The 27206-nt window shown below is 35.5% G+C and overlaps 1 protein-coding gene across 1 annotated transcript in view; it reads left to right on the forward strand.

Annotated features, from left to right (window-relative positions):
- PDE3B (phosphodiesterase 3B) overlaps positions 1–21963 on the forward strand; it is a 159854-nt gene extending 137891 nt beyond the window's left edge. Inside the window, exons 13-16 of the mRNA XM_045825337.1 lie at positions 12146–12349; positions 14781–14942; positions 17838–18090; positions 19203–21963. Of these exons, the coding sequence (XP_045681293.1) occupies positions 12146–12349; positions 14781–14942; positions 17838–18090; positions 19203–19417 (834 nt within the window). The 3' untranslated portion in view covers positions 19418–21963. The remainder of the gene's footprint in view (positions 1–12145; positions 12350–14780; positions 14943–17837; positions 18091–19202) is intronic.
- The last annotated feature ends 5243 nt before the right edge of the window (positions 21964–27206 follow it).

Raw genomic sequence — 27206 nt, forward strand, 5'->3', positions numbered from 1 at the left:
TTATCCCTTTCCCACATCCTCACTTTAAAATATGTGGGATAGATTCTTTGTCATGAACAAGAGCAGGGTTCTTGGAGGTGTCAGGAGAATGTTAAAAGTGCTATGTGATTCATTTTCCCCCATGAGACTTTATTAATGACTCATGATTTCCACAGGTAACTAATAATAAAAAAATAAATTTCACCCTAGATATTAGTATTTGTTCTCTTTCAAAGAATTGCTTTGGGAGAAATTACCCATTAAGAAGCACATATTTCCTCATTTGCAGTACCATTCTGCAAGAATCATGCCCATTCTCTCTAGCCTAATACTTCATCACCTTTGCAAATCCTCTCATGAATCATAGAACTGGGCAGTAGTGGCACAATGGGAAAAGCACTGGTCTTGGGATTGATGATTTCTGGTTTCCTATTTGTTAGTTCTATGACCTTAAGCAAATTACCCTTATCTTTCTGAACCTCAGAATATGTACCTGATACAATTAAGGGTGAAGGAGATAACACATGGAAAGTTTTCTACCATTTTATGTATTTGAGAACCTCCTGAAGTCAATAATCATGTAGACAGAAATTACTCACTCTTCTTTTCCACTCTACTTTTAGTAACTTTGAGTGGAAGTGAGTCAGACTTGTTTATTACTTTTCCTTCAAGGATATTAAAACTGAGTGAATTCTAGTGTTAACTCTCATGTGCGGAGAATTTAAAAACACTGATACATGAATAGAATTTATAAAAATATATACTCAAAACTGTTGCTCTAATCAAAATACAACATTGAAGTCTGGACACAATATCAATAATCATATGTTATTTCTAACTTCTCCTTGTTGAGAACTGTCAATACATGAAGGAGTGGGAAGCTGTGGAATGGACAGGAAGTTGATTAGAGAGTTCAGCTATTGAAAAAGTGTAGCCTTTACCTTGTCTCCTTGCTTACTTCCTGCTCCCTTTCAGTCTGTTCTCAGCACACAGCAGCCAATGTCACTGTTTAAATCTGAGTTACTTCATTTTCTGGTCTGAACCCTCAAGTGGCATTTACCACATTCTAGTAAGTCGTTCGAGTAGCTCAGAAAAATGCTATGTGAATTAGACCTTGGTAATTCTCCTTTTTCTTACTCAGCATTAGCCTCCCTGGCCTCCTTGCTGTTCTCTTCTGTATCCTAGGCACACTCCCTGAGAGCCTTTTCATTTTCAGTCTTGCCTGCCCAGATCCCCCAGATGTCAGTGTAGCTCATTTTGGCATCTCCTTCCATCTGAAATTTCAGAAGCCCCTTCCTGCCACTCATTATGTTCCTTCCATGCTTTATTTTTTTGACAGCAATGATCATTTAGTATAGTCTGCATTTTGTTCATTTATTATACATCTCTCCTCAGTGGAATATAAGTTTCTGTGAGGTCAGGGAGTTTTGTCTTTTTTACTCCCTAATATGTACATTAGTAGTACCTCACACACTAAAGGCATTCAGTAAGTATTTGTTGAATGCTGAAGGATGCCTGCCTTGTTTGTTCTGCAAGACTGCTAGCTTGTCTGAAATGTACTCAGTTCCTCCCAAAAGTAATGAAATTCTTAACACCTTCTGCAGTTAGCACCTGTGAGATGAGGACTCTCTTGTGAAAGCCTGAGGCTCAATGTGTTTATTAGGCAATAAAGTAGGCTCTTTCATCTTAGGAAGCTCCCTGGGTCTAATCAGGCCACAATTATTTCTCCAGTGTTTTATAAAAAGTGATAGTAGCATATAATACCACAAACTAAATCAAGTATTCCTCTTCATTCTCATGGTAAAGAAAGTATGCTGGGAAGACACAGGGGGATTATTTTGAATTCTTGCCATGAAAGAAGGTAGAATAGTTAGTCAAATTTAAACTTGGAGGGATGTCAGTATTGGAATTCTGAGATTTCTAAGCTATTTCCAAATGAAAAGTTGGCTGAAAGATGGAGATTAGTGCTTGAGGCATTAGTGTATAGACAATTTTTATGAGACTTGGGGTAAAAGGAAACCAAACTTCAAGCTGAGATTTGTAAATCTGAGACAGTCATAAAAATGTTTTGTCCATCAAAATATGGATCAAGATGGTGACTAACAACATGCATTTGTCTCCCCTGGCTCCTGATAAAATGGCAGTAAGGGATGAAGCTCATGGCAAGAGAGAGGAATAGTTGGGAGGGTATTATCACCAGTAGATTAAAGAATTTGATACTATTTCTAGAAAATTAAAAACAGATGGATGAATATTGAGACATAAAAATATACTAGAAGGTGCTGCAAACTAAGTGCAACCCTAGAGGGACTCTAGATGTCTTTGCCCCTGCCTGCATGCGCAATGCACGCAGCCCCCCTACACATGCACATCCCCTAGGATGTGTACCTCAGAACTTGAAGCAAAGCTACTACAACCCTGCTTTTACCTCCAGGCAGAAAAACTCATCTTTTAGATATTGAAGGAAACTGTCAAGAGAGAAGTACTGGTGTGGGTATTATTATTACACAGTAAATTCTCATTCTAGAAACTGAAGAGCTGGCACCCAGTCTGCTAATTCTAAAGGACAACCTAGTAAGTAACAAGCCCTGTTCACATTCACAGAGTTCCTACTCATCCTTCCCAAGTAAAGAATAGACTCAGCAATAAAACATACAGAAGAGCAAAAGAAAGTCATACTTGCAATCTAGAATTCACTTCTTTTTATATCAATGGATAACCAAGGATCTCAAGACATATGAAAGCTAAAATGCACAGAATTAACTGAACACAGGGAGAAAATGATAATCTAGGGAATAGAAAACCACTGAATGTTTTGTAAAGTTCTCAAAGAGAATTGGAAAAAAACCCTGCATCCATAAGAAGATAAAACTTTGAAAAAGAAAACATCACAGAATCAATTAACTCTCTTAGAAACTAGAAATATTATTGCAGAAATTAAAAAAATCAATATAAGCATTGGGAGTAAAGTTGGGCTATTTCTCCTAGAATCTAGACTAAAATGATAAAGAGATGGAAAGTATAGGGAAGGAAAAAGTAAGGCATAGGGGACTAGGTCAGGATCTGACTATTGGAGGTTCCTGAAAGAGTTGAGTCTTTGGATTGAAGGGACTCATCAAATGCCAGAGAAGTTGAATGGGTTGGGGGGGGAAGAAAATCCCCAGAAGCCTACACACAGGATGTCATAGTAAAATTTCAGAACTGAGACCTTAAAAAAAAAAAAAAAGAATTCTTTCTGGGAGGATGAAAACAACACACTTAAAAAAGAATGAATATCCAACTGGCATCATATTTTAGCAACAATTGATGCTAGATGGTACTGGAATAAAGTCTTTAAAATTCCAAAGGAATTCATTTACTTGTTTGTTTGTTTTTTTATTCCTTTAACAATACTGCATACTGTGGAAGAGGTATTATTCTAGGCATTATTATTGAACAAAACCAAAAAATTTCTGTCCCCATGGAACTTAACATTCTAATAAAACAAGAAGAATAAATTGTGTGTATAAAAGACAGGGAGGAGATGATGATCACATAAGCGAAAGGAAAGTGAAAAGGAGGAAAGAGTTTGGGAGTGTTGGTGTAGAGAGATTATTTTTAAGTTCGATTCCTGTATCCATTTGAGCTACAGTGGAAGTTTAAGAGCAAAATAAAAGAGAAACTCAGATATGCAAAGATTTTAAAAACCATGTCCCCCCCACCCTAAGAAAGTTACCTTAAAAATTTGTTTTAGCAAAACAAAGGTGTAACTAAGACAAAGGATTTTAAAGACATAGGAATGCCCTGGCTGGCGTAGCTCAGTGGATTGAGTGCGGGCTGGGAACTAAAGTGTCCCAGGTTCGATTCCCAGCCAGGGTACATTCCTGGGTTGCAGGCCATAACCCCCAGCAACCGTACATTGATGTTTCTCTCTCCCTCTCTCTCTCTTCCCCCCTTCCCTCCCTAAAAATGGATGAATAAAAAAAAAAAAGACATAGGATTACCAGAATTTTAGAACAGATGCAGCACTTCAGGGTAAAGGAATCACAAGATGACAGCTGTTCATCGAAACTGTCTATTTGTTTTCTGTAGTATCTGATTTGTTTACTAACTGTTGGATATTTTTAAGTCAGGAACATTATTTCTTTTAATGAAAGCAATCTTTTTTAATCCAAGACTTTTCACTCTTCAAAAGTATTCTTTTTAACCTTATGACTCTGATCTAGAGAATTTTAAATGTTTCCTTCTGTTTCTTGTGTTTCAAAAAGAGGACATGAGTTCAGGTTTTTTGACTTTCCCTTTGGTAAGTCTTTTGAATGTCTGGTGGGTTTTCTCTTTTTGCTCAATATTTATTGAAAAGTATTATTTAAGATTGATTCTATCACAGGGTATATTAAACTCCTCTTCAAATCTGACTCAAAAAGAGGGTGAAAACTAAAGTTCATAAGCTCATCTGCTTTGCCAAACTAGAGATAGCAGGCACTGCCACTATAAATTAGGCTGGGGCATGCTTTCCTTCTCTAGTTGTCACAGAGCCCTCAGGGAAAGCCAGGTGAGGCTTCATCATCGGTTCTACCTGGAATGTTACCCCCCCCCCCCCACTAAGTTTAACCTTGCCTCATTTCTGTCTGTGTGAAATAATCCACTATCTTCCTAAAGGAGACATGACATTGGCCTCCTGCTTTTACTGCTCCTTGATTGTTTTGGGGTTTTTTTGCCTCCACTCAGCTATAAGAGTCCCACTGGGGAACTCCTTCCACTTATTCTCCTGGTGGGTTTTCCTTCTTATGTATGGCGTAGTTGGCTTTTTCTTGGTCCATCCCCACTTTTACAGTGTCTTTGAAATTTTCAGTGTGGTGATTATATATGGATTTAATATTGACTCATACTTTTCACCCTTATTTTATATTCCTCTGATAAATTCAAAGGGTAATTTGGATGGTGAAGAAAGTCTGAATTTACTCATTTCTTTTACTGATCTTGCTAGGTGAGAGTTTACTAAGACAGCTAGCTCTACAGGACACACATTATACATTGTACTTTATTGTGCTGGGAGTTTGATTACTCCTTCCTGAGCAGACTAAGCTATTCTCAAAGTGTATCAATCCTCATCAGATTTGAGCATGCATGTGTCAAGTGACTATTAAATGTAAGTTGACTCCATAGAGGGGTCACTGAAACTTATTCTTTCCTTTTAGGGTTATGAGGTTTGGAAGTTGAAATAAGGTTAGCTCAAAATGCCTTTTTTAGATATAATTGACATACAACTTTGTATAAGTTTAAGGTGTTGATTTGATACACATATATTATAATATGGTTACCACCATAGCAATAGCTAACACCTCTATCATGTCACATAATGTGTGTGTGTGTGTGTGTGTGTGGTGAGAACATTTTAGATCCAGTCTCTTAGCAACTTTCAAGTACATAATACAGTATTGTTAACTATAATCTAATACTGTACATTAGGTCCCCAGAACTTATGCATCCTATAACTAGAAGTTTGTACCCTTTAACCAACTTCTCCCCAGTTCCCCTACCTTCTGGCCCCAGGCAACCAGCCATTCTATTTTGTTTCTTTGAGTTCAGCTTATTTAGATTCCACATATAAGGGGTATCATACAGTATATCTGTCTTTCTCTGTCTGTCTGACTTAACTCACTTGGCATAATGCTCTCAAGGTCCATCCCTGTTGTTGCAATGGCAGGATTTCTTTCTTATGGCTGGGTAATGTTTTTTTGTCTAAGATATACACATCTTCTCTATCCACTCATTTGTTGATGAGCAATTAAATTGTTTCCAGCCTTTATATAGCCTATTGCAAAGTTTAAATCATATCATTGTTTACACAAAATCAAACAGTGTAAAAAACGATCAAATAGTGTTAAGTTGCACAAATCTAGACTATAGCTATTTTTCACAAATAATACATAAAAGTTTTCAGAATATGTATTTCATCAGAGATTGTATTCTATTTTTATCTGTCCTTTTTTCCCATTAGACAGGAAGCCCTATGAAGAGAGGGATGGGGTTTTTATTTTTATCCCCAGCCTTTACCACTAGCTGTGGAAGTTTTTTTAATAATTACTATGCTTATTGAAATTGGTACCTAGTAGGGGAAAAAAATCTTACTCTTTTTATGTTTAAAGCACAGATATCCTGTAGTACATAGGCAAATAGGTTATATCTATAGTATCAAAATTTAAAGGGAGAATGATTAGTGAAAATTGTCTAAGAATTCTTGTTAGGGGGGCAATAATGAAAAAAAGGCTGATTTAACACTATGAAAACTTTGATATTAAAATCTGAAAAAGATAATACAAAAAAGAAAAATCACAGGGTAGTCTCACTCAAACATAAATGTAAAAACCTTAAATAAAAAATGTATCAAACCTAATCTAGTAATATTTTAAAAGGATAACCATGAACCAGGAGTGCAATATAGATTTAACAGAAAAAAAATCAATGAAATTCTCACCTTAACAGGTTAAAGTTTTAAATTATTACATCTCAATGACTTTAGAAAAAAACATTTTATAAAACTCAACATTGATTCCTAATAAAAGCACTTAGCAAACTAGGAATAAAAGAGAACTTTTTTTCTTTTAATTTTTATTTATTAATAAAGAGGTAGGAGGGAGAGAGAATGAATCATAGAAACATTGATTTGTTGTTTTCCTTATTTATGCATTCATTGATTGATTCTTGTATGTGCCCTGATGGGGGATTGAACCCACAATCTTGGCATTTTGGAATGATGCTCTAACCAACTGAGCTACCTTGGCCAGGACTAAAAGAGAACTTTCTTGATCTGATAAAGGGTATCATTAAAAAAATCCATCAGTAAATCATCATATACTTAGTAATGAATTACTGAATACATTCTCTTTGATAACAAAAACAAGACAAGTATGTCTGCTATTCAAGACAATGCTAGAGATTCTAGCCGCTCTAGTAAGGCAAGAAGAAGAATTAAAAAGAACAAGGACTCATAACTATCATTACTCTCAGATAATGATTGAACACACTGGAAAAATTTTAAATCTTCAAGTAAATTATTAAAATGAGAAATTTCAGCAAGGTTGCTAGATATAAGGATCAATATGTAAAAGTAATTATACTTTTAAATACCAGCTGCTGCTGCTTAGAAAATTAAATTCTTTTTTAAAAGATAGCAAAGTACCTAGGAATCTAACAAAAATGTACAAGATTTTATGGGGAAATTATAAAACCTTAGTTATGTACATTAAAAAATAAATGAAGAGCCAGAACAGGTATGGCTCAGTTGGTTGGGCATTGTCCTGCAAAGCAAAGGGTCACTGATTGATTCCCAGTCAGGGCACATGCTTGGGTAGTGGGTTCTGTCCCAGTTGGGGCACATATGAGAGTCAACTGATTGATATTTCTTTCCCTCTCTTTTTCCCTCCCTTCCCCCCTCTAAAAATAAATAAATAAATAAATGAAAATATAGTCCATGGTTACAGATTGCATCAATATTTTAAGATAGTCAATTCCTCTTAAATTGATTTATAAATTCAGTGCAACCAACAATTAAAATCCCAAAGGCAAGGATTTCTTAAACAGGAAAGAAAAATACTAACCATAAAAGAAACTATTGATGAATTGAACTACATTAAATTTAAGAACTTCCCAGCCAAGATGGAGGTGTAGGTAGATGCAGTTTGCCTCCTCACACAACCAAAAGTAGGACAACAACAAATTTAAAAACAAAAAACAACCAGAACTGTCAGAAAATTGAACTGTATGGAAGTCTGATGACCAAGGAGTTAAAAAAAAGAAACATTTATTCAGTCCGGTAGGAAGGACAGAGATGGGCAGCTGTGGCTGGTAGACTAGGTGGTCCTACATTTGTATGCCGATAATCCGGGAGGAACAACTGGGGAGAGAGACAGACCATGCAACCCATGGTTTCAGTGCAGGGATATAAAACCTGTGGGGGTTGCCATAGCAGGAAAAATTTCCAGCCTCACAGGAGAGTTTGTTGAGAGGTCCACAGGGTTCTAGAATGTACACAAACCCACCCAGGAATCAGCACTAGAAGGGCCCAATTTGGTTGTGGGTAGTGAGGGAAGTGACTGAAAGCCATCTGAGAGCTGAGCAAGTAGCATTGTTCCCTCTCTGACCCCTCCCCCACATATAGCACTACAACTGAATACTGATGGCTCCACCCCTTACTGCATAATAGGCACACTGAAACAAAAAAATATGGCCCAAATGAAAGAACAGACCATCAAAACATCAAAAACAGAACTAAGCGATGAAGAGATAACCGACCTATCAGATGCACAGTTCAAAACACCGGTAATTAGGATGCTCACAGAGTTGGTCAAGTATGTTCATAAAGTAGACGAAGAAGTGAAGGCTATGCAGAGTGAAATAAAGGAAAATGTATAGGGAACCAACAGTGAAGGGAAGGAAACCAGGACTCAAATCAATGGTTTGGAGCAGAAGGAATAAACATTCAACCAGAACAGAATGAAGAAATAAGAATTTAAAAAAATGAGGACAAGCTTAGGAACCTCCAGGACATCTTTAAACATTCCAACATCCAAATTATAGGGGTGCCAGCCAGAAGAAGAGCAAGAGCAAGAAATTGAAAACTTACTTGAAAACATAATGAAGGAGAACTTCCCCAATCAGGGGAAGGAAACAGACTTATGGGAAGTCCAGGAAGCTCAGAGAGTCCCAAAGAAGTTGGACCCAAGGAGGAACACACCAAGGCACATCATAATTATGTGTACATGAGAAAAGGAGACAGTTACCTACCAAGAAGTTCTGATGAGACTATCAAGCTGACTCTCAAGAAGAAAACTTGCACGTAAGAAAGGGCTGAAAAGAAGTATTCAAAGTGATGAAAGGCTAAGTCCTACATCCAAGACTATTCTATCCAGCAAAGCTATCATTTAGAATGGATGGGCAGATAAAGTGCTTCTCAGATAAGGTCAAGTTAAAGGAGTTCATCATCATCAAGCCCTTATTATATGAAATGTTAAAAGGACTTACCTAAGAAAAAGATGATAAAAATATGAACAGTAAAATGACAACAAATACAACTATCAACAACTGAACTTAAAAAAATGAATCAAACAAACTAAGCAAGCAACTAGAACAGAACAGAATCACAGGAATGGAGATCACATGGAGAGTTATCAGTGGGAGAGGGGGAAATGGGGGAGAAAGGTACAGAGAATAAGAAGCATAAATGGTAGGTAGAAAGTAGACAGGGGAAGGTTTAATATAGGAAATAGAGAAGCCAAAGAATTTATATGTATGACCCATAGACATGAACTAAGGTGGGAGAATGCTGGTGGAAGGGGGTGTTACAGGGAAAAGGGAACTAAAGGGGAGAAAAAAATGGGACAACTATAATAGTATTATCAATAAAATATATTAAAAAAATGCTTCAGCCACTGAGGATAGTACTGTATTTCAGGATAGCACAATAGCACATTTTTATAATTAGAACTTTGGATCAGTTAATGTGCATTATTTAAAACAGGTGTCCCCAACCTCTGGGCTACAGACTGGTACCTGTCCAGCCTGTTAGGAACCAGCTCACACAGGAGAAGGTGAGCTTGAATGTGATGCTCTTGAATCATCCTGAAACCATGTCACACCACCCACCCCTGGTCCATGGAAAAATAGCCTTCCACGAAACTAGTCGCTGGTGCCAAAAAAGGTTGGGGACTGCTGATTTAAAAGACAGTATTAAGTAATGTATTGTAGGAAGATCTTTCGCTAAACTAGTAATTCTTTTTAGTTTTAGGGCTTCAGTTATTTGGAAAATGAACTTATTCGAAACAAAAAAAATAAATTTAAGAACTTCCATAAATACATTATTAAGAATGTTAAGAAGGTGCCCTGGCTAGTGTGGCTCAGTTGGAGTGTCGTCTTATAAACTGAAAGGTCACGGGTTCTATTCCTGGTCAGGACATATGCCTGGGTTGCGGGTTCCATCCTCACATTGATTGTGGCCAATCAATGTTTCTCTTTCACATCACTGTTTCTCTACCTCCCTTCCTTTCTCTCTAAAATCAGTTATGTCCTCAGGTGAGGATTAAACACACACACACACACACACACACCAAAAATAAAAACAAAAACAAAAAAACGTTAAGAAGGCTAGAGTAAGGGAGAAAAATATATGCAATGCACATAACCAACAAAAGACTCAAAACCAGAATATATACAGCATTCATAAAAATCAATTAGAAAAAGATATCAGTTTAAAATGGACAAGACTTGAACAGGTACAAACAACATAGGAAATTCAAACAACCAGTAACCATTCTGTCATCATCAGTAATCAGGAAAATGCTAATTAAAACCAACACGAGATACCATTATGCACCCAACAATTTAGCAGAAATTTAAGTCAGAGAATATCAAGTGTTGATGAGCAAAGAGACTCTCCCACTACTTAAGACAGTTTGACATTATCCAATCAAGTTGAAGATCTACATGCTCCATAATTCCCTAAATCTACTCCTGTGTATATATGTATCCTGTGCATACAAATGCATGTACCAAAATACATAGACAAGATTATTCATAGTAGTATAATGATAGATTATATGTCCATAATAGATATAAATCAAAAACAACCCAGATCAACATGCAGCATCATGGATAGTATTGTGCCATATAACCAGACTGAATACACAGCAATGACAAGGTATAATGGGTGAAAGGGGTCAAAAGGTACCAACTTCCAGTTATAAAATAAGTCCTGGAGCATAAAGTATAGCATTGTGACTATAGTTAATAATACCATATAGCATATTTGAAAGTTTTAAGAGTGTATCTTAAAAGTTCGCATCACAAGAAGAAAAATCTGTAACTATGTAAGGAAATGGATGTTATCTAGACTTATTCTGGTGATTTCTTAATATATATAAATGTTGAATGTTGTACATCTGAAACATAATGTTATATGCCAATTACACATAAAAAAATGGGAAAAAACAATGTTTCACTAAAAAAGCAATTCCCAAAGTTGATTCCTTGTGTATAATGTCCAAAAATAGGCAAAACTAAACTACTGAATGTATTATTTAGTGACACATACTTTCATGAGAAGGAGGTTGTAATCAGAAAGGCGTACAAAGAAAGTTTCTAATGAGTCAGCAATGTTGTATTTTTTCACAGTACCTTGGTTACATGGGTATTTGCTCTGCAAATATTTATTAAACTGTATGTGCTATTCATGTTTTATTTTATGCATACATGTTATATTCTATCATAAAATATTTTAAAATATTTTTTAAAAATTACTGTACTTAATTACTTTAAAAAAGATTTTAATTTATTTTTAGAGAGGAAGGGAGGGAGAAAGAGAGGAAGAGAAACATCAGTGTGTGGTTATCTCTCTCGTGCCTCACACTGGGGAACCTGGCCCTCAACTCAGGCACATGCCCTGACTGGGAATTGAACCAGCAGCCCTTTGGTTTGAAGTCTGGTGCTCAATCCACTAAGCCACACTCACCAGGGCTGTACTTAATTACTTTTAAAATTGCTTAATTTTTAGAGGTGGGAGAGGCTTTAAAAATTCTGTAATCCAGTGATTTAAAAACATCTGTATCCCCAATCCTAGAGTCCTAGGGCATCTTCCACTGGAATCAGGTAGAGAACAAGTGAATAGTTCCATCCCACTTGGAACCCAGAGGATTTATGCGTTGACCTGTTTCATACCTCTTACTCCTGGGCACTGTGTCAAAATGCAAGTGTAGTATGTGTCCTTCTCAGACACGTGGGTGGGTCTGACTCAGCCTAGACTATATCCCTGCCTCTTTTCAGTCACCACCACCCTTGATCCCATGCTAGCTAATAAAGAAGAGAAATGTGTCCCTGAGGACTTTATCAACATAATCTGAGAATGTTTATTTAATGAAGTAGTCCTCAGATAACCACTTTTCATCTCATGGTAGGCAGCATGGTGTCTACAAAGATGCCCTTGCATTGACTAGTTAGTTGTCAGGCTGGAAAGGTGTACCTTGGCTTGCACCTTGGTCTGCTTAAAAATTATCACAACCCTTCACAAAATTAAAATACAAGAACTGGCATATAGTAGTTATTCACTATTTGTATTCTTACAACCTGATCGTAATTTTATTATTAAGTTTAATATTGTGGAGATGTCTATGTAATTTTTCTTATTCCTTTCTAGGCAGTTTTATACAACGACAGATCTGTTCTGGAAAATCATCATGCTGCATCGGCTTGGAATCTGTATCTTTCCAGCCCAGATTACAACTTCCTTCTTAATCTTGATCATATGGAATTCAAGCGTTTTCGTTTTTTAGTCATTGAAGCAATCCTTGCCACGGATCTTAAAAAGCATTTTGATTTCCTTGCCGAATTCAATGCCAAGGTTTGTTACACAAATTAATGACTTATCAAAAAATGTAATTTTTTGCCGGTGTTACTAATATAATAAATATTATAGAAAGTTAGAATTAATCCTACTTGTGGAGTCATAATACCTAATGTAAGGAATGCATGTCAATATTTAAAAAAATATTGCTATTATAACAACATATCCTAAATACTATTGCTCTACATTTCCTCTCTGACATAGACTTGTATTGTTGTACCCTTCACACAGCGACAAAGTCAATTATGTCAAAAGCTTTGAAGGGCTGATTTGAGTGCCAGTGAAGGCATTCAATGAAGTTAAAGATGTTCTTTTAAGAAACCAGTTATGCCTACACTTCGCCACACCTATCACATCTTCTTTATATGAGTGTTTGGCTGGTGTGGGAGAGATGTACTTTCTCTTCCACTTGAGAATATGCACTCTTTCAACAATTATTTTGGGGGTTGCCTACTGTGTGCTAACAAAGAATAAGGAAAGAACTGGTAGGAGTCTCTGTCCTCATGTGATAGTGGTATTAATCAGAGTATGTTCTATGTCTCAGACATTTGCATGAAAAAATGCTTTACATTCCTGAAGGAAGGATGCCCCCTCTTTTGCTGGCAGGAATCTGTGGTTTTCTTGATGAGTTTGTAACATAAAGGAAGGTATACCTTCAGCGTAGAGGAGCTGGTAACAAAGGTATACTAGGTTTAACCTCCTGGAAGTAGACACATATATCCTGAATACCATATATATATATATATGAATATGATATTAATGAAATACTTCTAAAATTCAGTGAGATATCACTGTGCCTTTAAAATTACTTCGTACTTGTGTAGCTCTAACTTAAGTGCACAATTAAGTATAATAGCAGTTTTTACAGGCAAAAGATTATCTAACCCAATAGTACTTTTAAATCTGTGTTCCTCAGACACATCTATTCTGCTGTCTCTCAGGAAAGTGCCACATGAGTGGAGCTCTAGACCACTACACAGTTTTAATCAGAAGAGCTCTCCTTCTAAGTGTTTTCTGTAGTGGTGGTCTGTATAAACATTCCTTTTACAAAAGGGTTTGGTGCTAAAAAAACTACCACCACACTAAAAGGTTCAAAACCCATTCACTTCATTTTTTACAAAAAGAAATTTGAGTTCTTTACAAAGGCATAGTGATTTGCCTAATAATCACCATTTATGTAGACAACAATGTTAGCATTTATTTAGCATTTACTGTTAACTAAGGATTTTCATTGTTAATCTTCGGGGCATTACAGCTAGGTTGGTATTACTTTTTCTGTCTTATAGAGGAAGAAATTTAGATTCATGGAGATTAAGCAATTTTTCCAGTGTCACACAAATTAGTAAGTCATTCTGAGTCAGGATTTAAAACCATAGGGGTCAGCTTCCAAAACTAGTGTTCTTTCAACTCTATTGTGCTTACCTTTCAGAGGTAGAAAGTTAGTAGTCTTACAGGATTTATTGATGTTTTGCATATACATATACTTATACATTTCTTGTATGTTAATAGCATATATACATATATGTGCTGCTGATGGAGGTGGAGCCCAGGTTTTTGGTGATCACGAACAGTGAATTGAATGGACTACACAAACAGGGTTAAGAGAAGCAAGGAAGATTTACTAAGAAAAGTACATTTTTCACGATACAGGAGATGGCCATCTGTGTTAGCAGAGGAATGGCCCCCCCCTTCCCCTCAGAGGGTGCAGGCTTTATAGGAGGCTGTTTTTTTCTATTCATTTTCTTTGGCAGGCTTTTACAGCACACGAGCAAATGGTTACTCTGCCATGTATAATATATATTTTTCCCCCAAATTTTTGAGGGAAAAATAAGGATGCAGATTATATATGGGGATTGGTACTAAAATATGGGTGTGAGTTATACAGAGAATCGCATTATACATGGCAAAATACAGCATATTACCTTTAAGTTTCTGCTCGTGATTTCTCACAGTCCTCCTTGATTATTAAGGGGGGGGGTGTCAAACTGCAACGCTAATTTATTATAATAACATGATAATGAACTGAGATGAAACAGCAGTCAGCTACTGCTAGGGTGCCACAAGGCATTTCTTGGTAAACCAGGGTGCTGGACACTGGCTGGCAGCAGGGTGGTGTCTCAGTGCTTCCTCATCCCTATTCTGTCCCCTGCCTCATACACAAATAACAGTTCTGTGTGGTAATCACAAACACTGAGACCCATAGTTTGTTATGTTTTTATAGTGTCTGCTTCCGTCGAAACAAAATTATAACAACATTTCAAACTTAAGGGAAAGTTAACTATAGAGGTCCATGTTATGGCCTAAACCAATTAAAAGGAGCATTTATTGAAATTCCTTCTTGTCATTTGGATGGGAAAGTTTAAGATAATTTGATAGAAACAGAACTCTTGTGCCCTCAGAACCTAAAATAACTATTTTTCCAAAACAGGCCAATGATGTAAATAGTAATGGTATAGAATGGAGCAATGAAAATGATCGCCTCTTAGTATGCCAGGTGTGCATCAAACTGGCAGATATAAATGGCCCAGCAAAAGTTCGGAACTTGCATTTGAAATGGACAGAAGGCATTGTAAATGAATTTTATGAGCAGGTAAGTTGAAATATGAGATTGGTGGGATTTTTAAGAGCTGCCATCTGAAAACACTACTCTTTGGGGATTTGGACAGTTCCATTAAATGTTTGAAATACGAGTTTGCTTTGACCAAAACTGTTTAGAAATTGTTTTATTTGCTCTGGTCTTAGTATATTTTGTTATTTTTGCCTTCGCTGCTAAAATTTAAATTATAGCCAATGTGGAGTGGGTTGAATGTACTCTTGAGTCTAGAGACAAGGCTAGATTATATTATTATTCCAAGGTTCCTTTCAACCCTGATGGCCTATAGCCTATGGTAATTTATTTATGAGCAAAGTTGTTTTCAATTAATTCAGGTTATACTTAGATTCTAGTTAAAGAATATCAACCCATTTTCAACTCTGTATAAAAAGAATGCCTTAGAAACATCAACTGCGTAAAAGTCCTGGCAGAGGATAAGGAATTATTAGAGGGCTAGAAATGGACAAACTAGGTACTTACTCATTTTCAAGGATTCAAAGATATGAACATGCTGTTTCCTCATGCTTTAAAAATAATCCTACCATTTTTTCAATGTTTACCATTTTTTGAGGATCTACAGTGTAGAAGTACACTGATTTCCCCACAAACCTAACATTTCATCATCTTCAGAATATCAAACACATCTTGACTATAATCCTTATAGACCCTAATAATCACAAAAGGTCAATATGTCTGCCATGTGAGGCCTCCATGACAGGGCTTTCTTACCATGAGTTTGCAACTCCAATAGGAGTGATGATGGGTGTGTAAATCATGCACACTTACTCGTCATACCTTTCACATCCAAATTGTATTAAATGACCAGTAAATATGCTGTGCCTTCCACCCACCCCAGCTAAAGGTCTGGACACAATGATGCATACTCTGCTGTTAGTAAGTCACAAAATTCCATACTGTGTAATCATGGAAGCAGGTATCTCAAGATTAATATTTTACTATTCTGATACATTAGAATGAAATTATTTGTAATTTTGGGTAATATGTGTTTATAAATATTTACCTAATTTATAGATTGCAATAATCTGTTTGTATAGTTCCAGCCTCATTCTCAAAGATATGAAGTCTGCCTCTGGCTTTAATTTGTATTCACAAAAGAAGAATTTTGTGCTAAGGAAAATACCATCTTTATATTATTTGTACAGCAGTAATTAAAAAGTATTAAAATATGCCAAGTTTAGAAAACTCACTAAGTGAAAAAACACTTGAAAAGGTCAGTTAGACGCAGTTTATCATATAATTATTTTTAAAGTAGACAGAATTAATTCTTACTGAGCAAATGGAAGCCATGCCTGAGGCTGGATCCTGGCTCCTCTTTACCAGTAGTGTGGCCTTGGGTAGCTTATTTAACCTCTGTGCCTCAGTTTCCCATTGATAAAACAGGATTGTTGATGGACCTACCACATAATCTATTTAATCCTCACAGCAGCCTTAATATGTAAAGTCTTAGAAAAGTTCCTGGCACATAAGTGCTTCATAACTGTTAGCTCTTATAATTGCTGATCTATCACTAAAAGTCATATTTTTTCTGACAGTTTCACTTAATCTTTCTAGGTTTCATTATTCACATGTCAAAGGAGAAAAATGACATGTTACCATAAAGATTAAATGTACTGATCTATATGAAAGTCTTAGTTAACCCTCATCAAAACTATTACATTTCCTCTCCATCTATTAAACATCTTTCAGATATGGAAGCAAAATTCTCATCTTGCCCATCTTTTTATCATTGTAATTATACCAGCTTTATATTCCTATATCTTGCTGAGTGCCGTGGGCTTAGAAAAGCCAAACTTCTATCAAAAAAAAGAAGAAAAGTGTCAAAGCTATGAAACTAAGCTATGAAGCTAAGAATGCTGTGTGCAAACCCAGCTGGCTTAGCAAAAGACAAAAAAACCCTCAATACTTTTCTTCCTCATAGAAGATAAAGTCATATAAGATTTTACATCATGGGACAATTAATCACTAGGAGAGTGTCTGCTGGTTTCCTCAGGGGTAGGTGGCTTATCTTGACTGCAGAATTTGTGCATTGTGAAAAGTATTCATTTCCTACCAGTTCAGACACCAGGAACCAAAATGTTAATAGTACCATTTGGAGAATACTCAACACAGCACTAAACATTTCATATGATACTGTTCTTTATCCTCATAGCAACCCTGGAAAGTAGATTCTCATTAAAATTTTACACTGAATTGGGCATATAACTTACCCAACACCCTGTAGGTGGTAAAAACAAGTTCTATAGCCACATGTGTCTGATCTCAAATTGCTGTCCCCAGAACCCTAGAGACCACAGTGAGAGGGTACCTCAGGGCAGGCAGTTGGAGCTCTGGGCCCAAATCCATACCTCAACCACAGTAGCTCTATTTCTGTCTTACATACTAGTTTGTTTTTTTTTTTTAATTTAGATTCATGAAATGGTTCTGCTGTTACAAAAGTGGGGAGAGGTTAAAAATCATTTGCAAAACTCACTCTGTACATTTGAGGTACCACTACAACAAAAACACTTCCATTCTACAGCCTGCCCCCAGGACAAAGAGAATCTATATTTGACATTAAGGAATTCTAAAGGTTGTTAGTAAATTTGCTAATACTTAAAGATGTATGTTTTTTCTTGTTAACTGAGTATCGGCCATACTAGTTGAATGGTGGTGTGTGAGAATAAAGTCTTGTTTAAGATTTTTCAAATATTAGAGAAATTCTTATAGTTGAAATAATGGAGTTATAATTAGATTCACTGATGCTTTTTGTAAAAATTAATTTAATACAAGCTATGCTTATTTTTAAAAACCTCAAGAAAATTTAACAGCAAAACTTAGTGGTTGCTCTCTCAACAGTTAAACATGTACTTTATTTTTTTTTAAAATGATCAGGGAGATGAAGAAGCAAATCTTGGTTTGCCCATCAGTCCCTTCATGGATCGTTCTTCTCCTCAACTAGCAAAGCTCCAAGAGTCTTTTATCACCCACATAGTGGGTCCCCTCTGTAACTCCTATGATGCTGCTGGTCTGCTCCCCGGTCAGTGGATAGAAGCAGAAGAGGATGATGATACTGAAAGCTGTTACGATGAAGATGGTGAAGAATTAGATACAGACGATGAAGAAATAGAAGACAATCTAAATCTTAGTAAGAATATAGGAATGTTTTTGATTTAATGTTATTAACTGAAAATGTCCATTAAATTTGGACTTGGATCTTTGTTTTTAAGATACAAATTCAGTAATTTTAAATAACTACTGCATAAATGTTCAGATTGAATAGTCTCATTTTGAATAATACTGTGGACTGGGTACTAATGCCAGTGTTGCATTCTTTTTAAAGGAGCATCTCTGGAGGTGTTGTCCTCCAACCACTGCTCTATAGCAGGCGGTACCTGTGTATGCGGCGTGATAGGGCTGTCACCATGCCTGAACGTGTATGGGGTGCGTGGGACCTGGCTGGTTCTCCTTCACCTCACTCCACCCTTCCTCACCTGTTAATCTGTTCTTCCTGTAGACTTCGGAAATGGGTCAAAAAAGTTGGGAATACCGACTGTAAAAGGAGAACCAAATTTTGTGACATTATGGATTTTAATTATGAAACTTTAGGGATATAGTTTTTTATATAAGGCAATGTGTATAAATGGGAAATGAAAAAGAAACCTTTGTCATCTTTGTAATTGTAAATGAAATCAATGATTTGCTCTTTAAAGTATAATTTAAATACCGGATTCCTTTTTTTGTTTTCCAAGCATGCTAGGCATCAGAACAATTACAAAGAACTCCATTCCTCTACCCCGCCTCCCCCAAATTGTATTCAAGATTAGCACAGTGAAGAGTAATCTTACACCATTACTATCTGAGTATCATCTTGGGAAAGTTGATTGGCTTCTAAAAATTTATGCTCACCAAAATGTTGATGTGTTTAATGTAATACATAAAAATTCTAAAAAGGTTGGTTTTACCTTTAATCATTTGAAATTTCAGTACCATCTCCCCCGCACCCCAGACTTTTCCCTAATCTTCTCTGCTTTATTTTTCTCCATAATATTGAATACTTAACACCATCTGACATGCTTATATTTTGCTTCTTTATTTGTTATCTAGGTTCCATAGTGCAGTGATTATTTTTATCCTGTTGTTTATTGCTATAACCGCAAGTGCTTAGACAAGTGCCTAGAAATGATAGGCACTCAGATATTTATTCAATGAATGAATCATATTGCTCTGATTAGAATATATATTTTTTTAATTTCACAGAACCACAGAGAAGGAAAGGCAGACGGCAAATATTTTGTCAGCTAATGCACCACCTCACTGAAAACCACAAGATATGGAAGGAAATCATAGAGGAAGAAGAGAAATGTAAAACTGATGGGAATAAAGTGCAGGTGGAGAACTCTTCCTTACCTCAAGCAGATGAGATTCAGGTCATTGAAGAAGCAGATGAAGAGGAAGAGAGACAGTTTGAATAAAACGAAGGACATTGAAGGGCTGTGCCCAGTGTCAGAAATCAATTCCTAGTGTTCACTGTGCTGACTTTCAGCCGACCATTCTCGTGTGGACAGGCCGTCATACTGTGAGAGGATCCCGCTGTGCCGGGTCATTTCCCACTCTTACGCACTTTCACCACAGAACTAGAAAATTATTCCTAGCTTGGCTTCACTTGACTGATGTCACAAAGCCCTTACTTAAAGCCTTCACTGGTATATACTTTGTCATGATACTGCTTTGCTGGGTAGAAAGCACTAATTTTTCATGAGGGGTAGCTTTAACTAAAAGCTCAAGTGACTGACTTCACTTTCTAAAGTGGCCAGAATTTTTTTTGCTTTCATGAAAATATGATTCATATTGTATTACCAAATGTGTCCTTTTTATCTTTGAGTGTCTTGAAAAAACAAAACAAAACTGCCTCTCTAAAAAGGAACCCAGTGTCTGCTTTCCGGGGGATGTGTTCAGTGCAGTACACTGTTGAGTGCTGTTCTCCCAGCTAGATTTAGCCATGAAGGACTGAGTGACCTTTGTTATATTTAACAAAATCCAAGCGCATCAATTTCTGATGCTTTTTACAGTTGTTTATTATTTACTAAGTGTGTTTTATTTCTGCTCAGAGTATTCAGATTTGTCCTGGATGTCAAAAGTCTGAATGCCAGTCTTTTTGACTTCATGTTCTATAGTCAAATTTTTAAGCTGTTTAGGTTTAACAGTGAAGGAATTTTATTCTTTAGTCAAAACTGTTCTTATTTTTACTGTTGCTCAGGATTAGTATTTTTAAACATTCAATTAATATAATCATAGCACAGATTTTCAAAAGAAAACAACTTTTTCCTAGTATTGTTATTAGCCTTTTATGAAATGAAGCATTATTTTCTCTTTTCTTAGACAATATAAGGCTAACTAAAGCCAAGGAAAAGATGTGTCTTTTGCCTTAATGTAAAAATAAAATGAAACTAATCCTATTAAAGATAAAGAACAAAAGAAATAGTGTGAGCTCTAAAGGAGATGTGAATTCAATAAATAATTGGAATATGTACTTACCTTTAGATCTGTCTTAGGTGTCATGTGTTTAGTAACTAAAACTGATGTTCATCTTTGTATGAATGTCCTTTTGCCTCAAGACTACATGACAGAAATAATCTAACTAAAAAAGTTCTAGAGCACATGCAAAGTCTAATTTCTGAGCTAAAGTAAATGGTGGGAATACTTATTTAATTTTTATATAACAAGTCTAAATATTTTAATAAACCATTTTGTGCAAAAGCACATTGTTAAGGTAACTGCAAAGAAAGGGAACATATTTACAATGTATAAATTTGTTAGTTTCTGTTAGGGTACAGATATATATTCTGGTTGTGAAAAAATTTTGAAGATCTAGAGAACAGCCAAAATGATAGCAAGATGGTAGACTATTGTTACTAGTGGAAAGCATATTATATTTTGGATCCGTTGAGCTTTTGTAGACATTGGAATTATTAGTTTTCCAAGGCAATTCCTTTAAAATTGATGTCTGCAGGCCATTTCTTACCTACCTAGAACAGAATAGTTGGCTTATCTAAAAGCTATCAATTAAACATCTATGGAACTGTTGAATGTTTTGATGTAGAGTATAACTTTTAATGAATCACTAAGCTTTATTTATTAGACATGGTGAGTGCCAAGTTCCTTCCTGCCACTCTTGCTACCATCGCCACCTCATCTGTAAACTGGTCCCCCATTACTACGTAATAAAATTTTAACTAATTTATTGAGTTTGCACTTATAATGTATATATCTTGTGCTTTATTTCTTTAGAGTGCATTTTGCACCTTGCATATTTCTGCTATTGCAAAATACATATATGTGTATAAATTCACACGTGTATGTATGCATAATGAGACAATCAAAGTTCCTTACTTCTTACTATTTTATTAAAATTTTTATTGGGGTTATTTAGTGTATATTTGTATTTTCTTAAAATAAGCATGTTTTTGTACTAAAATGCTATTATTGGAAACTCATTTTCAAATAATTTTTTAAATTATTTAAATCTTTGCTAAATAACTGACACATTAAAATAGCCCAAAGAAACACTAAAAAGTATCCTTGCTGTGAAAGTTAAACTCAAATTGTAAGTAATGGATATAAGAGTTTATTAAGTATATACAGTGCTCTTAGATGGAATGTTGAGAAATTGCTCTCTAAGCCATACTGTAGATCTTATTTTGGTTACTACTCAATCAGATTTTTATTATAATAATTTTCATCATTAGTCTGCTATTTTAAGTCACTGCTCTTAGAAATAATCTTGTAGTACTATACATTATCTGTGTGCATACTGACATTTTCTTTTTCAAAAAAAACCTACTTTTTAAAGTTACTTCATGATTTGAAGGCTGTTTCCTGCCATTCTCATTTATTTTGCTGGTAGTATTGGTTTTTCTATTTCTTTTTTACAAGAATCCTGTAAATTCTGGCATTGCTTGGTCAGAAATTTCCCTTTCTCTAGACTGCATTACTTCAGTGAAATAAACTTTACAGAAGAGAGGAATGTCTTTATTATAGTTGCCAGACTAACCTGAGCAGTGTTAGAAGGTGTGGAGGAATGGGAATTGGTATGTGGAACAAGGATGAACAGCTTCCCAGAGGCAAGTGACTTTTATGCTGAGAACTGAAGAATTGAATTATCCTGGAGATGATAGCTTGTGGAAAGAGAATAACAGCATGTGGAGAGGCCAGAAGAGAAAGCATCCCCACACTGGAGGAGCCAAAAGAGATTGAGGGTGGCTGGGACACAGAATGCAAGAGGGGGAGTGGTAAAGAGGGTGGTTAATGAACGGCCTTGTAAAGCATGGCATGTCCTTTAACCTCCAAAAGGAAATCGGGAACAACTGAGTTTTTAGTCTGGAAAAGTCACATTAGATTCACATTTTATGAGGATCATTTAAATAACATACTTTTGTACTGTGCTGAATAGAAGAGTAAGATTAAACATGGAGAGATCTGTGATCTGGACTAGGATAGACTGTAGGACTCCATATATGTTGACATTGCCAGTCTGTTAACCACATGCAGCAAGGCTCCAACACAAATGCTTTAGGAAGAAGAAAAATGACCCCAGAGGGGAGATCTGAGATGCATGATGGAAAAGAGCAAAGAAATTAATAAACTATAGGAAAATTGAACAATCATTATTTATATGAACTAAAAATATTTTGTGGGGCTTAAAAAAAGACAACAAAAGTAAAATCCTGGATTAACTAGCACATAAATCAAGAAGAAGTAATTAAAATTGCTTAAGGGTCTTGAATAGTTTAGTTTAAGAAAGAGATTAAAATACTTACTTGAAAATTTGTTGAATTAGCCCTGCTTGGTGTGGCTCAGTGGACTGGGTACCATCCTGTAGATGGAAAGGTTACAGGTTTGCTTTCCAGTCAGGACACATGCCTGGGTTGCAGGCTAGGTGCCCAGTAGGGGGTGTGCAAGAGGCGACCACACATTGATGTTTCACTCCCTTGTTCTCCCTCCTTTGCCCTTTCTCTAAAACTAAATCTTAAAAAATAAATAAAATTTGTTAAATTATATACATATTTTATAGCATATTATATAACATATAATTAATGTTGTAAGTTATAAAAATAAAGTATATAACTTCTACCCTAATAAGGGGGATAACAAAAAACTAATTAAGATGCAATAAATGAGAAAAAAATCCATAGGACAAATGGGAAAAACAAGGTAGAAAGATTTTAAAATACCAACATCCACAAAAAATGTACATAAGAGTAGATTTGCCAGTCCAAAAACAGTGACTATCAGATTTTTTTAAAACCAACATTTATGTAATACTTAAAACGTGTTAATCACTGTTCTTAAGTAGTAATCTGTGATTTGTATATGTTAATTCATATTTTATCATCATAACCCTTATAAGGTGGATATTTTATTATCTGGTTTACAGAGGAGGAAGTCTGAGCCCATAATATAAATGTCCTTATTTAAAAGATTCATAAATCAAAAGTTGATAGAACTATAGAGAAAACTTGAAAAATCCACAAATTGAGTGGGAGATTTAACACAGTAAGTTAAACAAACCAAGAGGTAGTAAAAATGTAAGTAAACAGCACAATGAACAGTCTTGATTCATTGAATATATACAGAACTGAAACCCAACAATTAGAGAATATTTCTTCCTTAAACATCCACAGAACAAGTTTATAAAAGTTGACTGTGTACTTGTCTATAAACCAAGTCTCAGATTTCAAAGAATATGTATCATGCAGGCCATGTTCTCTGACCACAAGGCAATTTAAATTAATAAAAATACTTGAAAACAGTGAAATAATGTATGCCTCATAGATTTAAGAAATAGCTCCTAAATAATGCCAGGGTCAAAAAAGAAGTTATAATAGGAATTTAAACATAAGTAGAAATGATAATTAAAACATCTGTACTACCTTCCAAAATTTGAGATGCGGTGAAAATGACACTTGAAGGGAAACTTATGGCATTAAATGTTTATATTAGGGAAAAAAAGCTAACAAATTAACAAGCTAAATGTCCAACTTGTTAATAAAAGAACAGAATGTAGATACACCACATTAACAAAATGAAGGATAAAATCATGATAATCTCAATAGATACAGAAGAGGCATTTGACAAAATTCAACGTCCATTTATGGTTAAAATTATCAACAAAGTGGGTATAGAGGGAACATACCTCAACAAGGGCCATATGACAACTTCATAGCTTAAATTGTATTCAACAGTGAAAAATTAAAGCTTTCTAAGATCAGGAACAAGACACAGATGCCCACTCTAACCACTTTCATTCAACATAGTATTAAAGTGCTGGTAAGAGCAACTAGACAAGAAGTAAATGGAAGTCAAATCAGAAAGGAAGTAAAACTGTCACTGTTTGCAGATGACATATATAAAAACCAAAAACAAAACCAGAATAAATGAATTCAGTAATGTTGACATATTAAATCTGTTGTTTCTTCACACTAATAATTAACCAGCAGAAAGACAAATTGAGAAAACAATCCCATTTTAATTTGCATCAATGAGAATAAAATACCTAGAAATAAATTTTTAACAGTCCAATAAATCAAGACTGTTCATTGTGCTGTTTGTTTATATTTTAATCTGTTCAACCAAGGAGATCGAAGACCTATAAACTGTAAGGCATTGATAAAAGAAATTGAAGAAGATACAAGTAAAGCAAAGATATCCCATGCTCAGGGATTGGAAGAATACTGTTAAAAATTTTGTACTACCCGAAGCAATCTACAGAGGCAATGCAATTCTTATCAAAATTCCACTGGCATTTTTTTCCACAAAATTAGAACGAACAATCCTAAATTCTTTATGGAACCACATAAGATCCCAAATAGCCAAAGCAATCTTGACAATGAAGAACAAAGCTAGAGGTATCACGTCTCCTGAATTTGACCTACATTATAAAGTTACAGTAATCAAAACAGTATGACTGACAAAAAAAAAACAGAGACATAGATCAATGGAACAGAATAGAAAGCTGAGAAATAAATCCATGCGTATATGGTCAATTAATCTATGATAAAAATAAACAATGAATATACAATGGGGAAAAAACAGCCCTTAATAAATGGTGCAGTGAGAAGCAGGCAGCCACATGAGGAAGAAAACTAAATGACCCCATCTTATACTGTACACAAAAATTATCTCAGATTAAAGACTTGAATGTAAGACAGACCTGAAACTGTAAACCTTCTAGAAGAAAAAGGCAGTAAATAAGCTTGACATTGATCTTGGCAATGATTTTTTGGATCTGACACCAAAAGCAAAGGTGACAAAAGAAAACTAAAATAGTGAGATTGCATGCAAATAAAAAGCTGCTGAACTGCAAAAGACATTAACAAAATGAAAAGCAACCTATCAAATGGGATAAAATATTTGCAAGTTATCTATCTGCTAAGGGGTTAATGTCCAAAATACATAAAGAACTCACACAACTCAATAGCAAAAAAAAAAAAAAAAATCCATTTTAAAATGGGCAGAGAATCTGAACATATTTTTCCAAGGAAAATGTACAAGTGGCCAACAGGTACCCATCACTAATCAGGGAAATGCAAATTAAAACCATGAGATATCACCTCATACCTGTTAGAACTGCTATTATCACCCTGACCAGTGTGGCTCAGTTGGTTGGTTGTCATCCTGTAAAGTGAAAGGTCACCAGTTGATTTCCAACCAGGCACATGCCTGGGTTGTGGGTGTAATGAGAAGCTGTTTTCTCTCCCACAGATGTTTCTCTCCCTCTTTCTCCCTCCCATGCCCTGCCTCTAAAATAAATAAAATCTTTAAAAAAAAATCCAGCATGGTATTGGCATCAAAACAGACACATCAGTAGAATAGAATAGAGAGCTCAGAAATAATGCCCTGGCCTGGTGGCTCGCTTGGTTGGAGCATTGTCCTGATGTACCAAGTTGTGGGTTTGATCCTTGGTCAGGGCACATACAAGAAACAACCAATGAATGCATAAATGGGAGGAGCAACAAACAGATCGATGTTTTCTCTCCTTTTCTCTAAAATCAATAAATTTAAAAAAAATTTAAAGAAATAACCCATGTCTATATGGTCGATTAATCTAGGACAAGGGAAGCAAGAACGTACAATGGGGTAAAGACAGTCTATTCAATAGATAGTGTTTGTTAAACTGGATAAATACATTAAAAAATTAGACTGAATTCATATACCACATACATGAATAAATTAAAAATGATTGAAGACTTAAATGTAAGACTCAAAACCAGAAAACTCCTAGAAGAAAACATAGGCAGTAAACTCGGGTATTTATCTTAGCAATATTTTTTCCTGATATATCTCCGGGCAAAAGAAACCAAAAAAAAAAAAGCAAATGGGATTATATCAATCTAAGAACTTTTGCACAGCAAAGGAAACCATTAACAAAATGAAAAGACAACCTACTGAATGGGTATACATATTTGCCACTGATATATCTGATAAGGGGTTAATACCCAAAATTTATAAAGAACTCATACATCTTAACACCAGAAAACCCCCAAACGATCCAATTTAAAAATGGGCAGAGGACCTGACTAGACAGTTCTCCAAAGAGGACATACAGATGGCCAGTAGACATATGAAAAGATGCTCAACATCACTAAATCAGAAACATGCAAATTAAAACCACATTGAGATGTGACTTCACACCTGTCAGAAGGGCTCTCGTCCATAAACCAAGAAACAACAAGCGTTGGCAAGGATGTGAAGAGAAGAGAACCCTAGTGCACTGTTGGTGGGATTATAAATTGGTGCAGCGACTGTGGAAAAGAGTATGGAGTTTCCTCAAAAAGTTAAAAGTAGAACTTACCCGATGACCCAGCAATTCCACTTCTGTGTATTTATCCAAAGAAATTCAAAACATAATTTGAAAAGAGATGCTATGCCTTTGTTTATTGCAGTGCTGTTTGATATAGCCAAGATATGGGAGCAACCTAAGTGCCCATGAATAGACAATTGGATAAAAAATGTGATACATATATACAATGGAATATTACTTGGCCAAAGATGAAATCTTACCATTTGTGATAGCATGAATGGACCTAGAAGATATTATATGCCAAGTGAAATAAGTCAGAGAAAAACAAATACCACATGATTTCACTTATATGTAGAATAAAAAAAAACAAGTAAACAGACTTATAGATACTGTGAACAAACTGATGGAGGCCAGATGGGAGGGAGGTTGGGGGCTGGGTGAAAAGGTGAAAAAATTAAGAA

Source organism: Phyllostomus hastatus, unplaced genomic scaffold (genome assembly GCF_019186645.2).
Source record: "Phyllostomus hastatus isolate PE091 unplaced genomic scaffold, TTU_PhHast_1.1 phas_scaffold_585, whole genome shotgun sequence".
Classification (NCBI taxonomy): Eukaryota; Metazoa; Chordata; class Mammalia; order Chiroptera; family Phyllostomidae; genus Phyllostomus; species Phyllostomus hastatus.